Genomic DNA, 25,962 nt, shown 5'->3' on the forward strand with positions numbered 1-25,962 from the left:
AAAACTCAGATTGCCATTAACTACGAGAAATAGCTGAGATTAGCATTTGGGGCTGAGCCCTAGTGATTGGGCAGCACAGCAGGTGTTGTGCAGGGAAAACACGTCCAAGGTATTTTCCAGTTTGTACATCACAGATTGAAGAGTCCGGGACAGAACACACGTCAGGTATGGCATCAGCTTGCCACTTAAATGTTTCAGCGAGGGAGGAAAGGAATAATTTCTCCCTTACTGCCGGTCACCTCTCCAGTCTCTTCCATTGTGAGGTCTGTGTCATCTGCTTGCATGGCTCTTACACCAATTCCATTAGTGTCATTTTGTGGACAGAAGAAAAAGGGGATTCTTGTTGGGTGTAACACATGTAAGACTTAGCATTCCCTGGACAGGTGTGGGAGCATAGTTCTGATTAATAAGGATTGAGTGAGTGGTGAAGCAGCAGTAAAGAGTGCTTTGGAAAAGTTGGCAGGAAATAAAAGAATCCTCACTGTCGAGAAAAAACAAAAGTAGACTGAGGGGTCAGCACAGATTAAAAGGGAGAAACTAAAAGCACGTGTGCCTTGACAGGGTCCTGGAGAGGGTGGGGATCTATTGAATCCTATGGATCCAGGTTAGCCTGACCTCAAGATGGAGAGTTTCGGTAATCTTGGACAGGTCTTAATTTTGCTGAGCCTTGCGCTATATTACCTGAGCATGGGAGATAGTCTCTTATCGGGCTGCCATGATGATGGCATGTTTTCTTATGAACTATTTAGTGTAGTTTTATAAAAATAGTCTGCAAGCAAATGCAATTGCAGACTTTAACGTTGGAAAGGAATAGAAATGGTGTGACGTGGAGAAATGTTAAAGAGCAAAGGAGGAATTTTGCATGGTCTCCCACCTTAGAACTTCTGTACCCTCTGACCTTCAAGTCATTTTTTCCAGCCTGAATAGTCCCACTCTGGTTGGTAAGAATAATTCCTCATTGGAGAGAAATGTCTCAAACTCAAGATTTGATTTTTTTTTTTTTTTTTTTAAGAATTTGAACAGTTAAAACATTTTGGTTCTATTTCATACAACATTCTCACCATTCATTCCAAATGAACCTCCTCCCTGGCATATACCTTACATCTTTGTGCACATGCTTTGGTTGCTTACTCCTGCGTTTGCCTGTTTTAAATCCTCATTGCTTAAGATCCAGCTCAAACACTTCTCTGATGAGCCTTCGCTGCGATGACTTTTCCTTTCACAAACCCAGAGCGTACTCGCTAACTCCCATCATCTGCTCACTGTGTTCCACGGAGGTAAGACAGCAGTGTGGTGTGTGCCTCTTCACGTTGTTCTGTGAGTCTTCTCTTCTAGATGCTTCACTCTGGAACGCTTGGATAGAAGAAAGTGTCTTACACCTGCCTAGTTCGTGCCTGGGAGGTAGGCATTTGATAAATGTTGGGCTGGATAAGCTAATGACTAGGACCCATCATCTATACCCTTTCTGTCCTCTGAAATGCAATATTCATGGCCTTCCAACTGTGTCCTAAGGAAACTGTACAGCACTACGGGATTAGTAATGTGAGCATGGGCTCTGATACCAGATGTCTAAAGTAGAATCCTGGCTTCACATTAGTTGCCTCACCTACAGCAAGTTGCCTCAACTCTCTGCGGCTCTGTTTCCTCAGAAGAGGTTAGAGGGAGAAGGTGATTCTCATACAGAATTAGAACCATGAGGGAGATAATTTTCTTAGGAGCTTCCCAAGACGGTTCTGACCTGCCCCCCTCCATCCGTGATCAGCTGCCTTAGAGACCTAAATAAATACCCAGCTCTCCACCGAGAGCAGTGACGGATGGGGTGCAGCGTGCGTCAGGAATGAGGCATGCCAAGCCCCAGGTGGTTACTGTGAGAGAAGGGAACCAGAAAGATAGCAGGGCACTGCTCAGGGAAGACAGAAAGGGATGAGGAAGTGGAGGAAGGGCAGATGGTACAAAGTGACCGTCATGCCCCCACCCTTCCTAAACATGGTGTTTACTGCCTGCGACGTTTTATGTGCACATAGGCTTTTGTGTTCAAGTAAGTTGGGGGCTGCTCCTTAACTGTGAGCGTGTTCATCATTTTTCAGGACTTTCTTATAGACCCCAGTATGCGTTTCCACAAACCTATCCACAGCTGTCGGTGTGCTCTGTCTCCCTAACTTCTTGGAAGCCAACCCTTCCACTGCCTTTCATCTTTTTCCGGACTTCTCTCATTACTGCCCTCATTTCATTACCAGCCTCTCCCCCTCTACTGAACCATTCTTAGCAGCATACAAACATGCTCTAGTAATTTCCATGTTTAAAAAAAAGCTCTCTCTTACCCCCTTCCACCTTGCAACCCTATTTATTTCTCTGCTCCCATTCACATCAGGACTTCTGTAAAGATTGGCCTGGGCGTGATGTTTTTCTTCCCTTCCCTTCTCATTCAGTCTCCAGACCATTCCTGTCTAGTTTCTGGCCTGTCACTCTACTACACTTGGTCTGGAGCACAGTTCCTGCACTAGCTTCCCTGCAGCCACTCCCCATCACTGCCACCAAATTTATCCACCCTCCACCAGTGGCCACAAGAACCTTGCTGAAATACAAGCCAATCCATGTCCATTGATTCAAAGCCCTCAAATGCTTTTCTATATCCCTTAAAGTACCTTTACCTTGGGTGACCGGGCCCTACAGTGTCTGGCCTTGCCTGGCTCTTACCCTGGCACCCACCATGCCAACAGTGGCATTGGCACTCGTGCAAACGTCTACAGCTCTTTCCTTCTGCCTGTAGCTCTCTGGTTGCATGGCTGCCCTGTCCGTCCTTCAGTCTTTAGTTCAAATTTACCTCCTCAGAGAGGACTTCCTGACCAACTTGTCTAAAACAGGCCCCTGGGATCACCTTTTTCAGAGCACTTATTACAACCTGAATGTCTTGTTTATGTGTGCTTCTGTTTAACACACACACACACATACACAATTCACCTGAGTAAATTTAAATCTTAATGGCTTTATTCAGTGATTTGTGAATTGGGCAGTATCCTAAATCTAGCAGACAGATAGGAGCTCTGAGGAGCTGTACAAAATGAAAAATTTTTATAAGCAGAAGGGAGCAGGAAATTATACTAGGAAATTATACTAGTGTACTAGTATAGTGCTCTATACTAAGAGCAGGTTGGTTATTGTAAACTTACTTTCCTGCAGAGGATGGCTGGAGTCTATCAGGCAGATGACCTACCTAGTACTGACCAGGTGATTACCGATGGACTGGCTTAAGATTCCATCTCTGGGAGAATCCAAACTGTAAGTAAGTCTTGGTTCAGTGATGCGTGGATTAGTATAAGTGACTCCATTTGGGACCTACTGTCTTTTGGGACCTAGCCTTTCTTTACGGTCTACCTTGCCCCACTAGAAAATCTATGAAAGCCATGACCTAGGTTTTGTTCCCTCTAGGCCCACGCGAATGAAATGCCTGTGGATCTCTACAGTGGACATAATATACTGTGGGGCAGTCCTCTCCTAAAGCGTAAAGGCTAACCTCATATCCCACCCTCCATGACCAGATCCTCCCCACAGCACCCCCACACCCCCGCTCTGTTTCACATACACCCCTTTTGCTCTAGCAAAAGCATACACATCAGCATACAAAACAGGAAGTGCCTTCCCTCACCTCGGCCCTCCATCGGATTTAGAGGTCTCTTCCAGCATTCATTTTGCATCCTGTGCACAAACCTCATCAAAACATGATTGGGGGGATGTTATAAAGCTATCAAGCCAGCATCTTTTGAACTTGGATGACTCATTAAGAATACAGGCCCTTAATTAAGACTCCCTGGGACAGAAGCCTGACTCCTTCCCTGACTCGTGTACGGTAGTGGGCCAGGTCCTGAACAAGTACTCTGTGCTTCCCAAGTCCTCGACTGTAAAGTGCAGAGAGTAAGGTCCCCAATGACATGTGAGGCTCTTAGACCTGCCGACACAGCAAGGGCTCTGAGGTCACCCTCATTGTGGGCACGAGGGAGCACAGACCCGCAGAGCTTCACTTCCCCGAGGTCCTCCGGCGGCACGGGCCCAAGCTCTTTGTGCCAACAAGCTTTCTGTGGCCGACTCTCTCCTGTCTTACCAACCACAACACAATCCTGGCACCTCACTGGTCCACCTGTCACAGGGCTTGGGGAGCACGGAAGTAGTAGCAACGTGGCTGGTAGGAAGGGAGGCAATTTCTGACAAAGGTGGTGGCGTTTGGCGAACGCATGGGCATGAGACGCAGCAGCACTGTCCTATCAACTCAGCTATGAGCTCGTATACATGACAAACTGTCCCTTCCTGACATGTAGGATATAGGGAGAACTCGCCAGGAGGCTGGGGCCCTGCATCTAAAGGAGGGGGAGTCAGCGAGACATGTTATTGTTACTGACTCCATTTTTTTTGCACACAGGCCTGGGAACATGGATACGTGGACTCCATCCGAAGCCCTTTTACAGTGTGGAGTACGTACATAGTGGGAGTGGTCGTGCCCAGTCTGTCTTTCAACACCCAGGTAAAACAAGGAATGCCTCTCTCTCTCTCACCCTAAAAACTCTATTCTTTTAAAAAGGACACTTGTCAGTCTTTATTAAGCCAATTCCTCTTTTGTTTTTTAATATGAGACTTAGAATTTCCGCTTTTTAAAGTCAGACACAAATTTATAACACTTCTGAAGCAATCTGAGAGCAGAATCCTAGAATTTTGCCGATTTTCCACTATTGCCTGGTTGATTTATCCATAATTTAACCGTTTTGTTAGCAACTTGCCTTTATTCTTTCTAAATAATTTAAAAAATCAAAGGTTTTCAAAACATTAATGTTCTATCTTTTCGCATTCATAATTTATCGGTTTGCTTAATATTAAATGATGTCATTACAATAATAGGTACAATTTGAATCCACATTTGAGAATAGGTTCTGTAAATGTAACTCATTTGGGGAGAACCTAAGTGGACAGGGACAGGGTACTAGAGGCTAAAGCCCCTCACAGCCTTGGTGCTTGGCCTGCTTTACAGGCAGAAGTGCCTGTGTTTTACAGACACAATGAGGAGTGCTGGCTCAACGGAAATGGGAGGGCAGAACTACTGAATGTTGCCAACTAATTCTCAGAGAAAAATTGCACCTGCAGATCCTAGTTTTGCCAGCAGGTGGCAGATGGGGTTCATGAGCTGGTTTTGGCCAGGACTTGGCCGGAAGCTGAGCCTTTGCCAGTAGGAATGGTTAAGAGAAGACAGACAACCTCGCTTTTCATCATGTGAAGCCCTTTTTGTCTTTCCTGCTCCTTTGATAGCCCTGGTGGTGTTTTTCTCTTCAAGTCAAAGTTGGCAGAATTCCAGGAACTGTGGGAGGGAACCCAGAACCCTAAGAATACACTGGTGTTCTCACCTATCTTCTTAGCTTCAGTTTCCCGAGCATGGGGCCAATTCCCTATCTTGTTGAGGAATCAATCACTTCAGTTTCTTTTTTCTCCTTGAATAGGGAGGAGAGCAATATTTTACCTTCTTGGGAAGCTGGTCACACGATCATCTGCTGTAGATTGCCTGAAAGTAGATACGGATGTTGCTATCCACTGACTGCCCCCTCCCCCCGCCCTCCTCAGAGTTCCCCAAGAGAACTTTTTTAAAAGTTTATTTATGTCTCTGGAGAGACAGAGACAGTGTGAGTGCCAGTGGGGCAGAGAGAGAGGGAGACAGAGAATCCCAAGCAGGCTCCACACGGTCAGTGCAGAGCCTGACGCGGGGCTCAAACCCAGGAAACCACGAGATCATGACCTGAGCCAAAACCAAGAGTCAGATGCTTGACTGAGCCACCCAGGCGTCCCGTCCCCCCAAGAGAACTCGTTGACTACCGATGCTGCTGAGTGCCCTTGGCAGGCACCTGGCTTCCTGGCTGGTGAGGCCCTGGGCAGCCCAGCAGGCCTGTGGTCAACCTGCCTCACCACGGTAGGAATTACCAGCTAACTTGGGCCTGTGGGCTTGCATCTCATGGTATGAAGTGAGCTCTTCTTGGGAACACCAAGACCCTGGCATTTAGAGCCTCCGTGCAATACTTTATACCTGACTCTAGGTAGATGGGTGGTTGGCCCTGAGAGACTTTTCCAGAGATAGGGGTCGTAAATTGGGGCACTCTGGTGTGTAGGGTGGCAAGAGGCAATATGTAAGGACACTGCACAGGAGCCAGCGAAGGGTCACTGACATTGCTAGCCCCCAGAGGCCAGTCCTCTCCTCCCTAAGCCCCATCTCCAGGAGCTCTGGCCCAGGCCTACACACGTGTGGTGGTGGCCAGGGAAAAGTTTTCTGGAGGGATCTGCCCTAATGGAGACTTAAAGTCTGAGGATGAGCTGGAGGAGGGTGAATGGGCAGGGGAGAGGAATTAGCACTAGCTAGAGAGGAGTCTGAAGGGAAACGGGACATAGACTGAGGCTGTGGAGGACAGAGGACAGAGGATGGGTACTTCCCATCACCGTGTCACCTTCAAACACATGCCTTGTTCCCCTGCATGGGCCTGGGGCAGAAGTAAGGTGTATATCGCCCACGCTGAGCTCGGACTCCTGGACCCTGGCCCTGGAGCAGAGCCGGGGCCAAGCAAAGGCAAGTAGGTTACGATGGAAGGCCAGAGAGGAATTCTAGGCCAGATGCCAGCCGCAGAGGCCCAGGTGGCTCAGAGGCAGAAGGCCTGAGAAAAACTGTCCTGCTCTGGGCACGGGGAGGATGCAGCAAAACACAGATTTGCGTAAGAACAGCTTCTGTGACTGTGACAGCACCGGGTGTTCCTCAGGGAGCTTCACATCCCACTTCCGAAGCCCGTGGGACACCCTGGGGACCTCCAACGAGCAACTTGGTAACCCCAACCCCCAATTCTGCATGACCATAAAGAAGGAGTCAGGCATCCAGACGTCATGCTAGGACAGCAGATTTAATAAAGAATGCAAAATGTTCCCTGTGGGCTGCTCAGACCCCAGGTGCCATCTGTTTCGGTGGGTCACGGGGCTGCCGCCTCTGACACCTGCCAGGCCCCGCACCGTCAGAGCAGCATCCAGATCCCACGTGGGGCTTGGGCTCCCGACAGTCCCCCTGGGGGTGTCCACACTCCTCCCTCCAGCTGGCTCTGGAGCTCCTGGCACCACTGAGGCCCAGGTCCAAGCTGCAGGGCCTCGTGGCTCCTCACGAGGCCGGCGGCCGTCTCTGCTCAGGGGCGGGCGAGCACCGCTGCAGAAGGGAGCTCTTCCCCCTCCCTCACTTGGGGGCCTTGTCCCCTTTTGCCCCCACGGTCAGGCTTCCCAGGGTTGAGAAGAACTCCTCCATTTCCTTCTGCAGCAGCTGGTTCCTCTTCTCCGCATCTTCCCGGGCCCGCTCCGAGTTCCTCAGCTTTATTTCCAGCATCGTGTACTTTTTCTTTTCCTGGTCCAGTTCTTCTTCCAGCTGCGACATTCGCTTCCTCAGAGTGGCACTACCTTCTTCGAGTCTTTAAAATCAAGAAGAAAGACACTGTTTTAGACTGATGGCTGGGCGTCAGTGAACACGTGCCTGCGTGCACGCCTTCCGAAGGAGCCGGTCAGGCGGCCCAGGGATGGGAAGACGCATGCGGGCTCAGAGCTGGCTCTACAGCAGGCCCCACAGGCCTCGGCAGTTCCTCCCAGGACCCTGGTACTTCACCCCCCCGGGGGACCTCCCCTAGGCCTGTGACCCAGAAAGGCCAGCATGAGCATTTGGCCCTTTGGCACTCGAGGCTGGGAGCCTGAGTCCTTGCTAAAATATAAAATCCACTTGCCCTCCAGCCCAGCCGACTGTCCGCTGAGGAATGGACTGCTGGCTGGCAGAAGGCAGGACTGGTCCCTAGATGGAGACGGAAGTAGGAAACTGGCCCCTCGCCTTTGCTCTTCTGGCCGCCGTGGACCCCAGCCTCCCTCCAGCTGCCCCACCTCCCATGGCCTCCCCCCAGGCCCCAGCCAGACACGGCGACTCACTGGAAATCCCATTTGGGTTGTGCCCTCCATTCCTACTTGTCCTTCACTCCCCAGCTCGAATGCCTCACCCTCAGCGATAAGTCTCTGGATCCTCCCCAGGAGGCCACATCAGCGTTCCTTGATGCCGTGGCAGACATGCTTCTGTGGATGTTGACACCACACAGAACAGAGGTCGGCACATCCATCTTTTCAGCCAGATGACTACTTCCCGTAAGGCCTGTGGGGCATGCTAAGCCCAGCCCCTGAGAACCAAAACACTGGAGTTTGAGCCCCAGCCTGGCTGCTTATGAGGCACGTGACTGTGGGCAGAACACAAACTACCGGGTCCTGGTGTCTTTTCTGAAAAACTGTCAGGGACAACCCTTCCTCCAGGAGCTACAGCTACAATGAACACAGATGAGTGCACAGCGCAACACCTGTGACATGGGGTAATAGGAGTAAGAATCCATTCCCACCGCATCCAGGCCCAGGCCTCCACCCTCAATCAACGAACACAAAGCATGAAGAAGGCAGGAAACCTCCCTGCAGCCCAGCCCCCCATCTGGGGAGCACAGGACACGCTATGAGAAGAATCCCCACGGCAGGTGGCAGCAGGCCCCCCCCCCCCCCCAGACTCCTCACTGCTTCTCCTCTGGCTCCAGCCCCCTCTTGGCTGGCTCCTCCTCTCCGATCTGGTGCTCTCAAGCTTGGGCCTGGGCCTCCTGTTTCCTCTCTATGTGGCTCATCGTGTGACCTCATCCAGTCTCCAGACCCGAGGCTGCATCTACATGCTGACGACCTCTCAGCCTCTGTGTGCCTCGACTCCACTCAGAAACTTGGTAAGCACCGCACCTCAGCGGGTCCACAGTTGGCTCCTGACCCTTCTTCTCCAAACCACTTCTGTGGCCCTGGTGTCCCACACACTGAACACCCCCCTTCCATTTATTACACCAAGACAAAAATGTCCCCTAAGTCCGTTCTTTCTTCACCCCCACATCTGACCAATTAGCAAGCCTTCCAAACACGTTCAGAATCTGGTGCTTCTCTCCACCTCAACTGCTGCCCGTCAGGTCCATGACATGCACACGTCTGGCCTGGAGCCCCACGCTCTGCCCTCCACCCCCCTTTCTCCCACTCCACTTGCCCGACCCTTTCCTCCACCTACCTCTCCCCACTGCAACCCCTGGCCTTCCCTCTGTCCCAGCACAGCCTTCCAGCTCTCTCTTCCCATGCTCCCCTGCCCTCCACCCTGCTAGTTCTCCTCCTTTATCTGACCTTCTAAGATACCATAGATTTAAAAAAAAATTTTTTTTATGTTTGTTTATTTTAGAGAGAGAGCCAGAGACAGAGCACAAGTGGAGGAGGGGCAGAGCGAGAGGGAGACACAGAATCTGAAGCAGGCTCCAGGCTCTGAGCTGTCAGCACAGAACCCGACACGGGACTCGAACTTACAAACCGCGAGATCATGACCTGAGTGAAAGTCGGATGTGTAACTGAGCCAGCCAGGTGCCCCTCACATACCATAGATATTTAAAAAATCTATCTCGTTCATGGTCGCTTCCCCTCACCCCCAACACACACAGTACCAAATAAAAATAAGGACAGAGGTTTTGATCGGTTTTGGTCTTGGCTCTGTCCCCAACATCTCATACAGTGTCTGCACATCACAGCCACTCAATGAATTCTCTTTTGGGAATGTAAGAATTGGTACAGGGGAGGGGTTCTGAGTCCCGGAAAGCAGGGCTGAAAGCTGGTTTCCCCCAACTCCGCAGACCAGACCCAGTGCAGACTCCATATGTAAAGACCTGCTGGCTGGGGCTCTGTTCTTTCCTGTGCTCAGAGAGATCCTCCTCTCCCTAGACCACCCCTCGGCCCAGGACGACAGCACAGACCACTCTGCTGGCGAGAGTACTACAAGGGCTGCCGCTGCTGCCCCCTTGCTTCTGAGAGCCTCCCACCCACCAAGCGGGAGGAAGCGTGAGCAGTGAAAGCTTCCTGAGCACTCTGGCTGCACCGGGCCCTGTGCTGAGGACCCCCATCCAATGGCACTTAATCCTCATGCTAAAGGGGTGACGTCATCAAGCCCAGAGAGCCTGCCAGACAGACATTCAGCCAATACACACCGGGGTCAGACAGCCCACCTGGGATGCTCGGCCAATACCCAGCGGGCAGGGGCCCGACCCCAGGCAGTCTCACCCAGAGCCCTCCACGAAGCACAGCATTGTCCCCCTGAGAAACCTAAGCTGCTGAGAAGGTAAAAGAACTAGAAGCTCAAGCTGGCTCCACAAACAGCTGAGGAAGTGAAAAGTGGACTCTGACGCCCTCTGAGGCTGTCCTCACACTTGCCATGTATTCTGTAGTTTTTGTCTTCGAGCTCATCTTCAGCTGTAATCCTCCTCCTCTGTATCTGCGGGGCGTTCCATTGTTACCTCTGCCTGGGAAGTCCCAGCCCAGCGCTCCTGTGTGTGGGGTATCTCCCCCTGCCCCCGTTGTATACCTCACAGTTCTACTCCTGTTGTGTCCTTTCTCCTCCTGGCTCAGCCCAATCCTATTGGTCCTTCAACTCCTAGCTCCCACGTCGCCCGCTGCGACCCTCCCTGACCTCCTGCAGAACAGAAGGGCCGACGCTGCCATTGAAGCTCCCTGTAGAAATCCCAGGCTCAGAGTCAGAAGCAGGAGTCCCTTCCACCCCCCACTGTCTCTGATGGAGAAAGGAAGACCTCAGAACACACAGACAGACACCTGCTAGTGGGTGGGACCTGATTTACAGGTCAGACATCTGGGGCAAGGGGCTAGGGAGCCGGAGAGGCTGGGAGAAGCACTGCATGCTGTCAGTGCAAGACTCTGCTCCTGACCTTGGGTGGAGAACCTGGCGCCTCAGAGCTGGGAAACCCCCTCCTCACAGGGGAGGGGGAAGGATCACACCAGGACCATCAGTGAACAAACCTGCAGGGCTCAGAATGGGGCACAAGGCATCCTCCTGTGACCAGGGCAGGTAGGAGGGCACCGCTTAGCACAGCCAGCTCCCTCCTCATAGAAAATTGGATTACAGTCCCAGAAGGCGTTTCCATATCGGGCCCGACCAGGTCAGCCAGCCAGGCTAGCTAGCCCAGGGCCAGCATCGCACGTGGGCGCTTCCTTGGGCCCTTGCACACCTCAGGGGGCCCACCTCCTCCCTGAGGGCCACGGAGGGACCCCCATGCTGAGCCCCTCCATTAAAGGTGCTCTGAACAGCTAAGGCTGAGCTTCTGACTCACTCACTCATCCAGCAGGCATTTATGGAGCTCTGACTGCATGCCAGGCCCCAGAGCTCCTGAGCTTTCCCAGACATAGGAGCCCACCCCTCCATTCCCAACCCTGTCCTGGGGGCATTCTCCCAGCAAGGTGGCTCCCAGGGGCTGGCTGCTCTGAGCCCTGCCTCCTGGTGGCTTGCTCTCAGTGCCAGAGGCCATGACCAGAGGCCAACTGCCCAGGGCCTGTGCCCCGTGGGCTGCTGGCCGCAAGGCTCCGCCGGGCCCTTGGGGGGTGGGGGGGGGGCGGCCTCACACTCACCCAGCGGCTGCAGCCCTTTACCTTTTCATACTCATCTCGTACTCAGTCCTCTGCCGGCACAGCTCCGCCCTGAGCTCTGTGACCAGGCCCTGGAGAGCCTCGGAGCAGCGGGCATAGTCCTGGCTGGGGCTGCCTGGGTCACTGGGCTCGCTGCTGCTGATGCAGGTGCCCACCTCGTCTGGGCCGCGGCCCAGGTCCGGGGATCTGCGGTCCTCGCTGCTGCTGGGGAAAGGGGAGGGTTCGAGGCCCCCCTCGGTGGGCAGGGAGCTGCAGGCGGACGAGTCGCTGGCCCGGCAGGCTGTGCAGCTGCTGAGCGAGGCCCCCGCCGACGCCTCGCAGGAGGAGGCCCCCGACCACGCCGTGCTGGCCACACTGGGAGTGCTGGGAAAGAGGCCGCTGGGCGGGGGCACGTTGTCGTAGGTGGAGAGTCTCTGCGCAGAGCCAGAGTCCTTGAGCCGTTCTCCCGAGGAGGCCCGGCGGTGGCCGCGCAGGGAGGACAGCCCGTTCATGAGCCAGTTCCCTCCGGAGGAGATGATGGGCACCTCCAGGGAGGAGCTGCCCACCTTCGGGCTCCCTGACCGGGCCCCCGGCTGCCAGAAGGAAGATTTCCAGTTGGGCAGAGTCTGCACCTTCTTCCCGGGGCTGGTGGCAGTGGTGGGGCTGCCTCGGCCACCCGGACCCACGGGGGAGGTTCTAGACAGCGCCGCCACAGTGGCCCCGTCCAGAGAAGAGGTCCTGTGTGATGGCAGGCCGGGGGTGCCGGGGCTGCCGGGCTCTGGCTGGCCGTCCCTTGGGACCTCCTCGGAGCCCCACCCCACTGTGCACGGTGGGCCCCCCCGTGGGGAGGCTGGCCCCTCCTCGGCCCTCGAGGTGAAGAGTTGGCTGTGTTTGCGGATCAGGACGGTCATCAGGTGCTGGACCAGGGACGTGCCTGCCAGGAAGAGGGAGTGAGAAAGCCTGGCCATGGATGTCTCCAGTCCAGGGTCTCTAGACCAGACCTGACGCAGGGTATCGGCAGTCCAGAACCAGGCTGCTCCTCCAGAGAGCTCAGCAAGGCCTGCCATCTGCCTCCCCGAAGGAAAGGACAGCCACCAAACCCTCCAAATCCAGCACGAGCAGAAGGACCCACCCACGAATCCCCTTCCTTGGACACAGAGGGGCACCGTGCCTCCAGCCCGAGGCGTGCAAGGAAGAAGCAGGCACGATGCCTGCTGAGGCTGCAGGGCGAGCCAGTGGCAGGCAGGCCCTAGGAATCACGACCTAGACATCACAGCCTTCTAGGTTGTCCCAGGTCACTCCCCTGGACTGCTGATGATGGCTGTGCCTGACTGTCCACATTCTGGGGGGCTCTGGGACAGGGACAGAAATGTCTTACAGGTGCATGTGGGCACACATACAGTCCCACATGCTGACGGTCGTAACACACAATTCCATATATACACATATAAATGTATGCAGCCCCCAACACACACAATACCCCCCTCACGCACACGTACACACAATCACGCACACAATACCTCCTCTCCAGGCCACAGCCCCTAAGATGCAGCCTGGGGAGCCTGTATTCCTGAGCCTGGGGGTTGGGGAGAAAGCGACAAAAGGGGGGCAATACAATGGGACCGTGGTACCTATCCGCTTGCCTTGGTCCCTGCTGTTACCCTCCACCAAACAAAGACCAGAGACTGGGAAGGTTTCCAGGTGATAAGGAAGGAGGGGTCCTTGGGTGGACACTCCCACTAGAGGCAACTAAGAATCCTGGAAAAAATAAAGGAACTCTTAGGCCAGAAAACTGGGTGAGGCAGGAACTCTGGGTTTGCTGTCGGGCATCTGTTCAACCTGGCAGGCCGCGAAACTGGGGGCCTGGGGTGAGAGACCAAGCCAGGCAGGCCAAGGGGGGATCTGAGTGAGAGTGCCACCCCAAGAGTCACAACCTTGGCTTGGGGGGACAGAGAGCTGCAGACAGGTCTGCTCAGCAAGGAATAGCAACTCTGCCCTCAGCTTGCCAGGGGCCAGCGGTGGCAGCCCCAGCAGGCTTTGTCCTGTGTGAGACCTGGCCAGCCTCTGCACACCTGAGCCGGGACTGGCTGTGGGTCTCCTGTCTGCGAGGACTCCCACACTAACCCCTCTGAGACAGTCTTCCACGGGGCCTCCGAGCCTGGGCTCTGTTTCTGGGTCAGCCTGTACCTGTGCCCTTTAGTAAATCTAGCTGACAGAGAGTCACCTTGCCCCTCCTGACCTCAGTTTACTCATGTGTAAAATGGGTGCCATAACCACACATGAGCTGCTTGTAAAGATTAAAATGAAGTGATACGAGTAAGGCACTTAGTAGGGGCCCTTGCATATTGAAAGCAGTGGCTACTGCTAGTTTTCATATTATTATATAATATTAATATATATTAATATACAATATATAATATAAATATATTTATGTATAAATATATAATGTAATATATAATGTAATATAAATATATAATTAAGATACATTATATAATATATAACTTTTATATATAATATATATAATTTATAAATATAAGTAATAAATATATTATAATATATATATTAACATATAATATTGATATAATATATATATAATATCCTGACATCCAGGAGCCTGTGACAACTACTTAATAAAAAATTACTTAAGGAAAGCAAAAACATCTGTGTGTATTCAAGGGCAAGGGCGCTGACCTCTTCCATCCCCCCCCCCCCCCCAAGCCCTCCTGTCATTCTCCATTGCACTCAGTGACCCCATCAGCAGGGCAAAGTTCCTTTTCCTTTTATAGCTGGATCCCATGGGGTCAGAGGTCAGAGGGAGGTGAGGTGTTCTAGAGGCTCCTTCCAGTTCCCCCAGAATGGAGCCCCCTTCCACTGGCCCGGCCCTAGGCTGGGCAGCACCCAGCACCGCCATGCATGCCTCCACCGTTACCTTCCATGATGGTTACCGGGTCTTCCAGCTGTGGCCGGAGTATGTTAGGTCCAAAAACGGTTGCCAGGTTCTGGACACTCATCTTGTTAACATTTGAGTGGGACTGAACTTCATCCAGAAACCTGTAGAGTAAGGAAGAGGCAGGTGGCAGAAAAGCAAAACCTGATGCCAGATCTGCTGGGAGCTGCCCGGCCCCCCAGCCCAGCCATGTCCATCGTGTCCACAGCTGCTGGGCATGGCCAGCTGCCCCTGCCAAGCTCAGAAGGGGGCAGAGCTTCCCTCTCTCAGGGGTCTGGAAGGGCCATCAGAAGCAGGGGCCAGAGGGATGACTCTCCCGCCTGGAGTGGGGGGGCAGATGCCCAAGAAGGCCCAGACCCCTCAGGCATGGGGCTAAGTGAAGGCCACCTTGCATGCCCTCTCCAGGCACCTGGGCCCCAGTTGTGCTCAGGAGGCAGACCCCTGGGGGAGGGGATGGCAAGAGGCACCCAGAGAAGGGTGAAGGGACAGGGGTGCATCCCCTCACTGGGGACTATACCACCACCTGCTCCCACAGGGACTGTAAGCTCCATGAGTGCAGGGGCTATGTTTCTCTACCCCTCACTGCCTCCATCAGCACCTGGGTGGGGGAATGACCCAGCCCCCTCTGTGCAGGGCACTGACCCGGAGTGCAGGGAAGGGAAGCCCCTGCTCCTGGTCACTTACTTGCAGATATATCTGAGCAGGTTGTAATTGGCCAGGGGAAGGCTGCTCACTTGTTTAGCCAACTCCAGAGTTCCCTTGGGATTGAAAGAGAAAAACAACACTTCAAAGGCCAGCAGTGAGACCCCAGGCCCTTCTCCTGCTCGAGGGAGGGAGGGCTGGGGAAAGAGAAGGGGGGTGGGCTGGGAGTGGGGGCAGAAATCAGAGTCCAGACCTCCAGCCAAGGCCCATGCAGCCGAGCCCCAGGTGACCAGAAGGCACTCCCCCCTCCATCTCCCTCAGAGGAGCAGTGAGGCCAGGCTTGTGACCTCTTGGGGAAGCAGATTTACTTTTGGGGAATTGATGTGAAGGGTAATGCTTCTGCAGGGCCAAAGAGAAACGTTAGGGCCGGGGCTCAGTACACCTACGGAGGTACAAATATTTGCCAGATAAAGACCCCTCATCTCCCTCAGGGCCAGAGGGTGAGCAAATAAAGTCCTGCCCCAGCCAAAGCAGGCTTAGGGCTTAGACACCTGCGGGAGAGGCTGGGGGTAGGCGTGGGAGCCCTCAGCCCTGGAAGCAGACTCAAATTCTTTTGGGAGGAGGCAGGATATAAATAGATGAAAGGTCTGGTGGTTTCTGAACCCTGTGGCTGGCCTGGGTGGCCTTACGTTCAGGTTGTGTGTGTGTGTGTGTGTGTGTGTGTGTGTGTGTGTGTGTGTGCGCAGCAGGAGCCCCCACTGGGGGCCCAGGACCATGACTGAAACTCGGCCTGCTTTAGGAGGTACCTGCCCCTCCCAGAGACAGAGGCCTGCACGAAGAGAGGACCCTACACAGATGGGATGCTCCAGAAATGCTCCATCCAGAGACCCCTCCCACACACAGACCTGCTCCGGGCTCCCCTACAGTCACAGAGCAGGGTGCTCCGGGCACCCCCCCTTCACAGAGCAGGAGGTTCAAGGCCCCCCATCCTACAGAGCAGTTTGTAGGCCAGGATCTATGTGCCACGAAACTCACTCAAAGTCAGAGTTTGTGCTCTGCGTCCATACATCCAATTGCCGGCAGGCCCGCCTCCCAGGATGGGTCCCCAGGAGCCACTAACCTCCCCCTCGTCCTTGGTGAGCAGCTGGGCACAGCTGAGGAAGTCCTCGTACCTGGCGAAGGGGACCACAGGCTCGGGGAGCTCCCGCAGGTACAGCTTCAACAGGGAGGCCACCGTGTGCACGTCTGTTGTGCTGTGGGCAGGGGGACATGCATGAGGCCTGGGACACTGGGGAACCCCAGAAGTGACCAGCACCTTGCGCCACACCACCAGGGGCAGCCTCTGCTCTCATGTCCACGTGTGTGCTTGCGTGTGCACACTGCTAGCCAGGGAACTGGGAGGAGCGCAGGTCCCTTCTGGTGGCCTGGTGGCTGCCCCAGGGTCCTCTGCAGGGCAACGTGGGAGCTGCGCTGCTCCCAGTAGGGTGTGGATGATGAGTGGGCGATGGGGCCCCCAGGGGCTGGGCAGTCAGAGGTCAGGCCCTGCCCCCCAGCCTCTGAGTTCCTGTTCACATTACAGACGCGTGGGGCTATGTTCATCACCCCATTTCCAGCACCCCAGTGCCCTTTGTGTCCACTCCCAGCTTGGAGCTGCCCGGGCTGATGCGCCCCCAGTGGAGGGCAGCAACCCTGGGCCTGTTGGCCTCTGGGTTCAGTCCCTGGACTGCGGTCTTGGCACCTCCTCTAAGCTTCCTTCCTGGATGGGTCTGGGCCTTAGGTATTTCATCTGCTTGTCTAGGGCCCTGGATTAAAACCCTGAACCTGCATCTTAACTCATGGCAGGCACTCAGGAAAGATGAGCCAAGGGCCAGGAGAATGCGACTGTGTGCCACTAAGGTGTCACCTGCCCTGGCTGTCCGTGGCTGGTCTCACAGAATCCCTTCTGGCTATGACATTTGGGATTCTGGGGTTCTACAGCCCCATATATACCTGAAACCCACACAGCTAGGGCCCCTCTCTGCCTCAAGCCTGATGGCTCTTAGTCTGGCCTGGTCAAGGGGCCCCCGTCCCTGCCTCTAGCCAGGAAAGCTGCTGTCCACGCTCTGCACTACCTTCTCCCAAGGCCACTTTACCTCCTTTGACAACACCCCCCACTTCCTGGGTGCTCACAGCCCCAGCGGGCGCCCAAGCTCGAGCTCAGTGCCCTCCCTGCCTCTGCCCCCCCCCCCACCAGCCCTGTGGGTTCAGTGTGGGCCAAGGCAGGAGCTAGAGCCCCAGGAGGATCGGGGGAGGGGCAGAAAGCAGGGAGGATCTGCAGGGTTGCCCTTGGGGAAGACCTGGGCAGTGTAAACAGAAGTGTGGCCAAGGCCCCTCTGTGACGCCTCCCGTCAGTGGGGGAGGTGAAAGCTTTTCTGTCCTGGGCAAGTGGACTGAGAGCAGCCCTTCCACTCTGCAGGCCTCGCTGGCTGGAGCCCCATCCTGGCTCCCCCTCCATGCCCTCCGCTTACAGTGCTTCTGGGCCTGGGAGGCCTGCCCCTGCCCCTGCCCCCGCCAGTGCGGCAGCCTCAGTTCACAGCCCCACACATCCCTGCAGCTATGCTGTCCAGATCCTCTGCCCCGCCCTGGTCTAGGGAGCCTGGCCCAGCACCCTGACCGCCTCACCTGCTTCCCTCCCTGCCTAGAAACGCACTCCTCACCCTCTCCTTCCTTCTCCACTCACTGCAGAGCCTTTCTTTCCCTTTAACAGAGGCTCAGGGCTTTTTCTTGGTACTTCTTCCTGAACCCCCCTCACCACCCTCCCCTCCTACACAGTCCTGCCCTGAATCCAGGCATCCTTCCCCAGCGCCCAAGGAGATTGTCCTACAGCCCACAGCCCTGTGGGTGCCCACGAGCCTAGGCGTCCCTCTAGGGCAGTGTCCCCTGTCCCGCTCCCTCCCCCAGGATCAGGCTCTCAGCGTGTGGTAAGGGAGCTGGGCACAGAGGTAGGGAGGGCTGCCCTGGGGTCCAAATCAGCTTCTGACCTTACTCTAGGTGTGACCTGGAGAGATAACCCTTAGTTTCTCTGCCCACAGGGTAACACCTCCACCCCTGGATATCTCTTCTTCCCTGAGGGCGGAGCTCCCCTGGGGCGGCATCCAGTCCATCCAGTCCACCTCCGCAGAAGGGAAGTGACAGACTCGCCTGGCTGCGCTGATGGGTCTGGGTGGAAGCTGGAGGCACTGAGGGTGCTCTGCCCCAAGAGAAGAGCTGGGAAGGCCAAGGCCAAGGCCAAGGCTGCTGGCAGAAACCCATGGGCTTATCCTGGGGCAGAGGCGGGCCTTGACTGTGAGGGCGGACCTGAGAAGAAAGGGCAGCTCCACGGAGGCCGGGGTTGGCTTGATGCACCAAGAACTTTCTATGAAAACTGCTCCATAATGGGTGGGGCCCTGTCAGGAAGAAGAGGCCTCCAAGTAGCCCCCCACTCCCAGGTCACACTTGGGCTCCTAAGTGAAGTTGCCTCTATCCACAAGGCGCAGCCCCGGACCTGGTAAGCCCAGTGATGGGTCAGGACGGACGGGCACCGACGCAGGGAAGGTGGAGGAGACGGGCTCCCCACCCCTGACACCTGACACCATGTGGGGCTGCTGCGCCATCCTGTCACTGAAGGGGCCTGGGGGTGGGCCAGGGTCCCATCCCTGAAAGGAGGCCCAGGGGGCCTCTGCAGAGACTCTTTGCCCAATGGTCAGCCCATGGGGGTAGCGGGGGGCACTCACTGAGCACATGGGGGGAGCCATGCCACCCAGCATCCTGTTGCCAGGCTCTGTGGGTGCCAGCGGGCCTCTGCCCACTGGAGCCCGTGGCCTGGGCGGAGCCCCTGCAGCGGGAACGGGCAGGTGATCCGCCTGTACTGTTCTCCCTCGGCTCACCTGTCAAACAGTGGCTTCTCCCCACAGTCGAAGGAATCCTGGAGGTCCCTCACCAGGTTGGCCTGGCCCGGCATGCGGAAGAGCCCCTCCTCAGTGAGCCCACGCTCCCGGATGAAGTCCACGCACTGCTCCACCAGCAGCGGGGCCAGGCGGGGGCCATACTTCCGCTCGTGGTGGACCGTGTCCTCCAGGCGCTGCCCAAAAATTCCTGGGCACAGAGAGGAACTGGTCATACCCTCAGCTAACCAGCTCAGTGAGTGGGGGGGGAAGGGTGCTTGGGATGACGGAGGAGGAGGGGTACTGTCAGGGCCCAAAGCGCTCCTGAGGCGCCCGGAAGCTTGAGGAACCTATAAAGGCTTCCTCAGACCCTGTGCAGAACCCAGAGAGCAAGAATAGATGAGGCAGAGCTCACGCAACAAGACAGGGAACGTACTCACAGGAAAACATCATCATGATTCGGCATCACTGGTCGTTAGGGAAATGCAAGTCAAACCCCAGTGGGATACCACTTCATACCCGTTAGGATGGCTACTATCAAAAAAAAAAAAACCCCAGAGAACAGTCCAGTGTCGGCGAGGATGTCGGGAAACTGGAAGGCTTGTGCACTGTTGGTGGGAATGTAAACCGGTGCAGTCACTGTGAAAAACAGTTATGGAGGTGCCTTAAAAAACGTACAACACGGGGCGCCTGGGTGGCTCAGTCGATTAAGCGGCCGACTTCGGCTCAGGTCATGATCTCGTGGTTCACGGGTTCGAGCCCCGGGTCGGGCTCTGTGCTGACAGCTCAGGGCCTGGAGCCTGCTTCGGATTCTGTGTCCCCTTACCCCCACCCCTGCCCCTCCCCTGCTCATGCTCTGTCTCCCTCTGTCTTTCAATAAAAAAAATTTTTTTTAAATGTACAACAGAACTACCAGACGACCCAGCCACTCCACTTCTGGAAACTCAAACGAGCGGGGCAGAGGACGCAGGGGGACCTGCCCACGAGCAGAGGGTCCCCGAAAGGGGAGGGGGCGAGCTTGGCACTGCACCCTCAGTGCCTGCCTCCTTTCCTGTCAGCCTCACCCGCTACTTGAGCGTCCTAAATCCGCCTGCTTGGCTGCTGCCTGGCCCATGAGCAGACCTCTACCCAGAGGTCTCTTTCCTCTTCAGTCTGTGCAAATTTCCCATTAACGCTGGGGAACAGCTCAGACGTGCCCTCCTCCGGTGGGAGCTGTCCCAGCCCCTCACCTCTGCATAACCACAGAGCTCTCGCTCCTTCTCTCCCTGCGCTCTACCACGGATGCGTGAAGACACCTGCCCCTCTGCAGCCCCGAGCTGGTGCTGGACTGGGGGCAGAGGTCAAGGAGCACTGAGTGAAGGATCCAGAGTTCATGCACTCGGCGCCCCTCGCTGGGCTCACAGGGGACCGAAGGCCACAGTCAGGGAAGAGAGACACGGAGCAGAATTCTAAAACGTCCTCCAGAGATCCACAAAGCTGGGGTAATCCCATTCAGCCTCCTCTGGGCTCTAGCCCTTCCTGCTCTCCCATCTCCCATCCGGGGGCCAAATGCCATCCGTCTGTCTGTCTCTCTGCCCATCTACCCTTCTGTCACTGTCGCACTTGCACCTCACCCTGTTCGAGGTAGAGGACAGCCTTAGTGCGGCCCGAGAGCTGTAAACATGTAAACCCTACCAGCCGAACGCCCGTTGCTGCCCCCCTCCCACCCCCCTCCCCCAACCTCATATGTTGCTCAGGGACTTTGGGAAACGGTGATAGTGCCTCAGAGGCCCTGTAAGTCGCTGAGCTTGGTGACAGGACTGGGCTACGGGTGGGAGTGGAGACACGGGCAGCAAGTGCCGGTCAAGACTGTAGGCCATAAAAAGATTCTGAGCCTCAATGTGCACGGGTCTGGGTATACATCCCAGCTAAGCTATTGAGCAGAGAGGTGGCCGCCTCTCCTGGGCCTCAGTTTCTCCATCTATAAAATGGGATCATCGTACTGTTTTTAAGGGGCTGCCCTGAGGGCCCTGCCCGAGGCAGGGGGCTGTGAGGCACCACCAGGCCTGGGACTGACCCCACATTCCCAGCAGGGCTGTGCGGAGCTTTGCATGAGACTCCGTGCCAACTTTAGGAGCAAGCTGCCCCCTCACCACCCTCTGAGGAAAGAAGTTTCGTGGAGCGCTGCGGGAAAGCTCACCCCAGCCCGGCCCTCTAGGGTTTCCTTTCTCCTGCTATCCTGCTGGAAGCAACCTGCACTCCGGCTACAGGGCCCGGCCTCCTCCACTCTCCTTGCCCACCACTCCCCTTGCCAGGGTCTCTCTGGAAGAACCTGGCAGGGCTCAGAACAGCCACACTGAACTCCCTCAGCCCTCCTGGCACATCTCGGAGGGGAAGCCTTGCCAAGAACCAGCTCCAGTAGGTTTGTCAGATCCCTGGAAACCCAGCCAGTGTGCGGGTTCCTCGAGGCCCCAGCCCACGCTCTTCACAAAGTACTGGCTTTGCCACCAGAGAGGAAACTGGCAGTGGCTGCCTCTCCTCTCGATGAACCTGTCGGAAGGCTCAGAGCTGGGCCGAGCCTCCTTCCCTGCCAGCTCCCCCTGGCAAACCCTAGCCCTCATTCCCCTCTCCCCAGAATCCCCTGAAGAAGCAGGAAGTCACAGGCCACAGACCGGGCAGTCAGTTGGCTCAGATCCCTGTCCTGGATGACCTTGGGCACAGTCCTCAGTCTCCCTGCCACTTCGTGGGGCTGTGAGAAGCCATGGGAGAGCTTCCCACAGCAGGCACACCGAAGCAGGTGCTTGGTGAATGTGGCCTTCTCTTGGCCCAGGAGGGCCGGCCTAGGGCCCTGGGCTCTGTCAGCTCAAAGGACTCTGCAGGAAAGGGCCTGGTTTTCCCTCTCTGGAGCTGATTCCCAAGAGGAGACCTCAGGCTGGCTTTGGCTCCTCTAGGGTTCTCTCTAGTTGGGGGTGGCAGGACCAGGAGTGGGGGACTAGGCCACAGTCGGGGAAGAGAGACAAGGAAAAAACGTTCTTAAATTCTCTCCAGAGGTTCAGACTTGGGGAAGTCCCTTCCTGTTCTCAGCTCCCCTCCAAGGTCTGTCAACCCACCCTTTCATGGCTGTATGTGCCCATGTGCACGGCCCTGCTCTGGGGCCTCGACAGCTTCAGAACTGCCCTGGAGGCTGAAACCAACAGGCTGGGCTCTAGCCAGGCCTCACCAACCAAGAAGCTGACATCAGCGCAAGAAAGAATGGCAGCAAGAGGCATACATCATCTTGCCGGGGTCCGGCCCAGGGTGAGCCAGCCCCAGGGCAGAGGATCCCTATCCTCCCGGTGGCAGCCAGGCCGCGCGCAGTGGCTTTCCCGAGGCCCAGGGAGGCAAGCGTGGGGGCGAGCACTGGGTTTGGAGTCGGTAGCCCGGGGTTCCCGTCAGGCTCCGTCCCCTCAGTAGTGGCGGGGGTGGGGACGACCCTTGGAGAGTCCCCTCTCGGCTCCGGGCCGCCACCTCCCCACCCCGGGCGCAAGATAGGAGGGGCCTCTCGCCGAGAACACGCACGCGCCCCGCTCCCCCAGCCCCGCGCCCCGCCGCGGGCACCCCGACCCACGCGCGCTCCCCGCCGCGGCCCCCGAGACGCATGCGCGGCGCCCTCCTCGCCCGCGGCGCCGCTTCCCCGCACCCGGTCCCGCGCTACCTGGGGCCGCGGGCGCGCAGCAGGCGGGCAGGCGGCAGGGCGGCCGCGGGCAGGCGCAGCACCGGGAGAAGGCCCGCGAGGCCGGCATCAGGCCCATGGCGCGCCCGGTGCGGCGGCGCGGCGGGGCAGGAATGCCCGGCACGCGCGCAGGTAGCGTCTTGCCCGCCGCCCGCCCCGGGCCCGGACCCTGGAGGGAGGGAGGGCCCGGCACTTGCGAGTTCCTGAAATGCCACGCCTGAAGCCGGCCCCCGGGAAGAGCTCCGGGTTCACACGTCTCACCCCCTTTTCCCGAACGCTCCACGATACTAGGCTCCTAGGCTCCGGAGGAATGAATGCCAGCAGCTCCCAATGACGGTCCCTTCCAACAGGGGGGACGAGGACTCGCTTTAGGAGCTCCCATTCCCCGCAGGCTGGGAGGCATGTGTTCCAGGTGGGGCAGTGGAGACCCAGGAAGGCCAGGTAACTGTCTGGGTCACCCAGCTTGGGGGTGGGTGGGTGGGTGCGGAGGGAGCGCCGAGCTCGGATCTAACACTGGGCTCCTGGCTTCAGAGCTGGTGCTTCGGACTTCAAGTAAGGCGTCCTGTGCAGCCCAGAGAGGTGAGTATTGATGTCCCCATTTTACAGACGCGGCAGCTAAAGTCTAGCGAGTTTATAGAATTTTCCTAAGGTCACACAGCTAGTAAGTGCCGGACCTCCCATCCAGACTTAAATTACGTTAAGACAAGTTACAGATACGTATCTTAAAGATACATTCTTTCCAGGGCGGGATTCTGTCCCAGTGAAATGAGCCCACAAGCCCATACTTCCAAAGTCTGAAGACTGGGAAGTTTATATTCCTCCTGGTATATATACCAGGGGGGGCAGGTGCAAAGCAAAGCTGTGGGGGGGGGGGGGGGTGGCAGCACCAGGCGGGAGGAATAGAGACCCACGGAGTTCTGTGGGCCAAATTCTGTAAGGGAGGAGCTTAGGGGAGCCCTGGGGCTGGAAGGGGTGGGGGGCTCATCTGAAAGCTGAGTGTGCAGTGCACAGCCAGTGCTCTCCGAAGCAAGGGGGGACCAGGATGAGGCAAATGAGGCACTGCCCACCTGCGCAAAACTTAAGGGTATCAAAAACTTCAATAAGCAAGGTAAACATTTCACTGCAGTGTTTTAACAAATACATGTAAAAAAAATGCATGATGAACAAATTATCAAAACTTTAAGTAATGACAGGCTGCAACCCTGCTTTTGGCAGATCCTGTGAGCGTCTCGCCCTAATCCCCCGGATCCTGTCTTCATTTGAAATTTTGAGATTTACTGTAGACGTGGTAGGAGAAATAATGATTCCCCCCTCCCCAAATGTCCACATCCTAACCCCTGGAACCCGTGACTGTGTTACCTCACCTAATAAAAGGGATTTTGCAGACATGATTCAATTAAGGATGGAGAGATTGTACTGGATTATCCAGGTAGGTTTTCTAAAAGGGAGGCAGAGGGAAGGCTGACTACAGAAGAGGTAATGATGGTAAGGAGGGAAGTAGAGACCGGAGTGATGAGGCCACAGCCAACGAATGTGAACAGCGTTCTAGGAGGTGGACAGGCGAGGAACAGGGTCTCCCAAGAGCCCTCAGAAGGAACAGGCCCTTCCAACACCTTGATTTTAGCGAAGACTCAGTTCTGACTTCTGACCCCCACGATTACCACAGGATAAATTTGTGTCGTTTTGAGCCACTAAGTTTGTGGCAATTTGTTAGAGCAGCAATAAGAAACTAATGTAATGGACTTTTTGCATTAATTTCCATTACAAATATCACAATAACATGTTCATCCTGATCACTGAGGCTTTTGCTGCCCTCCTTAAATTCTGTGCTACAGGCCACATAGGCCCCCTAGTCCTGGCCCTGATACTAGTATGGGGGTGGGGGCTCACATCCTCCTTAGCCCTGGGTTCTGGGGAGGGGCTCAGGGCTCTCCCTTCCCAAAGTTCAAGTACACAGGAAGGGAGGAAGGGCATTTCATTTTGCCGGTGAGGGCCACAAGCCAAGGAATGCCCCGCCCTAAACCTGTCAGAAAAGCCTAGGGCTCGCACTACCCAGGGACCGTCTGGGTCTGAGCAGCACTGTCCACCTTCAAGGGAAGGACCCAAGGGCTCAGTTAGAGTCACCTACCCTGGGGGTAGGCGGACCCTCCCAGTGGCCATGTGGGCTCTGATGCCATCTTGCTTTCTCCTGAGCTTTCGTTCCCCTACCTGTGCGGTTAGACCTGCCAGTCTCTAGGGAATCCCTTCCACTCCCACACAGATTCCCCAGACGGCTGGAAGTCTGCAAGTGCCCACCATTTAGAAGGCTCTGGACTCAGATGGGCACCAGATTATGCCCCAGCCAGGATAACACACCCCATGTCGGGGGGTCATTTTTAGCTGTGGGGCCTATTAGGGTTGGATGTTCAGAGAGAGTCTTAAAATTGTCCCGTTGGGGGGGTGAGTGCCTGGGTGGCTCAGTTGGTTGAATGTCCAACTTTGGGGTCAGGTCATGATCTCGTGGTTCGTAAATTCAAGCCCTGGTGTTTGGCTCACGGGTGTCAGTGCCAAAGCTGTCAGCGCAGAGTCTGCATCAGATCCTCTGTCCCCCCCTCTCTCTGCCCCTTCCCCGCTTGCTCTCTCTCTCTCTCTCGCAAAAATAAACATTAAAAAAAAAATTGTCCTCTTGGGGCAAGGCCAGGAAGCTGAGGCTCTGTCCTCTCAAACAAGTACCTGGACACAGATGACCTCTTCAGCGGGGGTGGCCCTCAGTTCTGAGCTGTGTGTCGAACAGGCCCCGGGTCCAAGACCTCCGGGACTCTTTCCTCAGTCTGATTGCCTCCCCATGATCTCCGTCCCTCCCATCAAGACAACTCAGATCCAGAGGCTATGGTGCTCTGATGCTTACTCAGGGAGAGAAAGAGAGAGAGGGAGACAGAATCACTGATGGTCTCACCCTGGGGACAGCTGCCTCTGGCCCCAGCTCTGCTGTGTGCTGTAAGGCAAATTGCTAAACCTCTCTAGGCCTCTCTGCCTCCCTCTATAATGTAATTTTTTTTTTTAATTTTTTTAACGTTTATTTATTTTTGAGACAGAAAGAGACAGAGCATAAACAGGGGAGGGGCAGAGAGAGGGAGACACAGAATCTGAAACAGGCTTCAGGCTCTGAGCTGTCAGCACAGAGCCCGACGCGGGGCTCGAACTCACAGACCGCGAGATTGACACAACTAACCCCTGGCAAGAATAGCACTTAGCAAGCATGAGACCCCTCTGTGTCTCCTCAGACTGATGTGGAGAACTACCAA

The 25,962-nt window shown here is 55.7% G+C and overlaps 1 protein-coding gene and 1 long non-coding RNA gene across 12 annotated transcripts in view; one reads left to right on the plus strand and one right to left on the minus strand.

Annotated features, from left to right (window-relative positions):
- Positions 1-6,898: 6,898 nt before the first annotated feature.
- The window catches only part of ARHGAP22 (Rho GTPase activating protein 22), a 176,742-nt gene continuing 157,678 nt past the window's right edge, over positions 6,899-25,962 (minus strand). For 7 of the 11 annotated variants that reach the window (XM_045040286.1, XM_019813482.3, XM_045040284.1 and 4 more), the window contains 6 exons: positions 18,991-19,198; positions 16,206-16,338; positions 15,128-15,201; positions 14,426-14,547; positions 11,521-12,430; positions 6,899-7,466 (listed from right to left, as the gene is read on the minus strand). In XM_045040286.1, coding sequence (XP_044896221.1) covers positions 7,238-7,466; positions 11,521-12,430; positions 14,426-14,547; positions 15,128-15,201; positions 16,206-16,338; positions 18,991-19,198 — 1,676 coding nt within the window. In that variant the 3' untranslated portion in view covers positions 6,899-7,237. Of the gene's footprint in view, positions 7,467-7,968; positions 8,110-11,499; positions 12,431-14,425; positions 14,548-15,127; positions 15,202-16,205; positions 16,339-18,990; positions 19,199-22,660; positions 22,789-25,962 lie in introns of those variants that run through there. The other 4 variants (XM_045040292.1, XM_045040285.1, XM_045040291.1 and 1 more) reach the window with 4 other exon arrangements.
- On the plus strand, positions 23,031-24,069 carry LOC109492564. Its single transcript, XR_006587087.1, has 3 exons — positions 23,031-23,119; positions 23,210-23,257; positions 23,894-24,069. It is a non-coding gene; the product is annotated as an uncharacterized LOC109492564 (long non-coding RNA).

The sequence above is a fragment of the Felis catus genome, chromosome D2 (assembly GCF_018350175.1).
Source record: "Felis catus isolate Fca126 chromosome D2, F.catus_Fca126_mat1.0, whole genome shotgun sequence".
Taxonomy (NCBI): Eukaryota; Metazoa; Chordata; class Mammalia; order Carnivora; family Felidae; genus Felis; species Felis catus.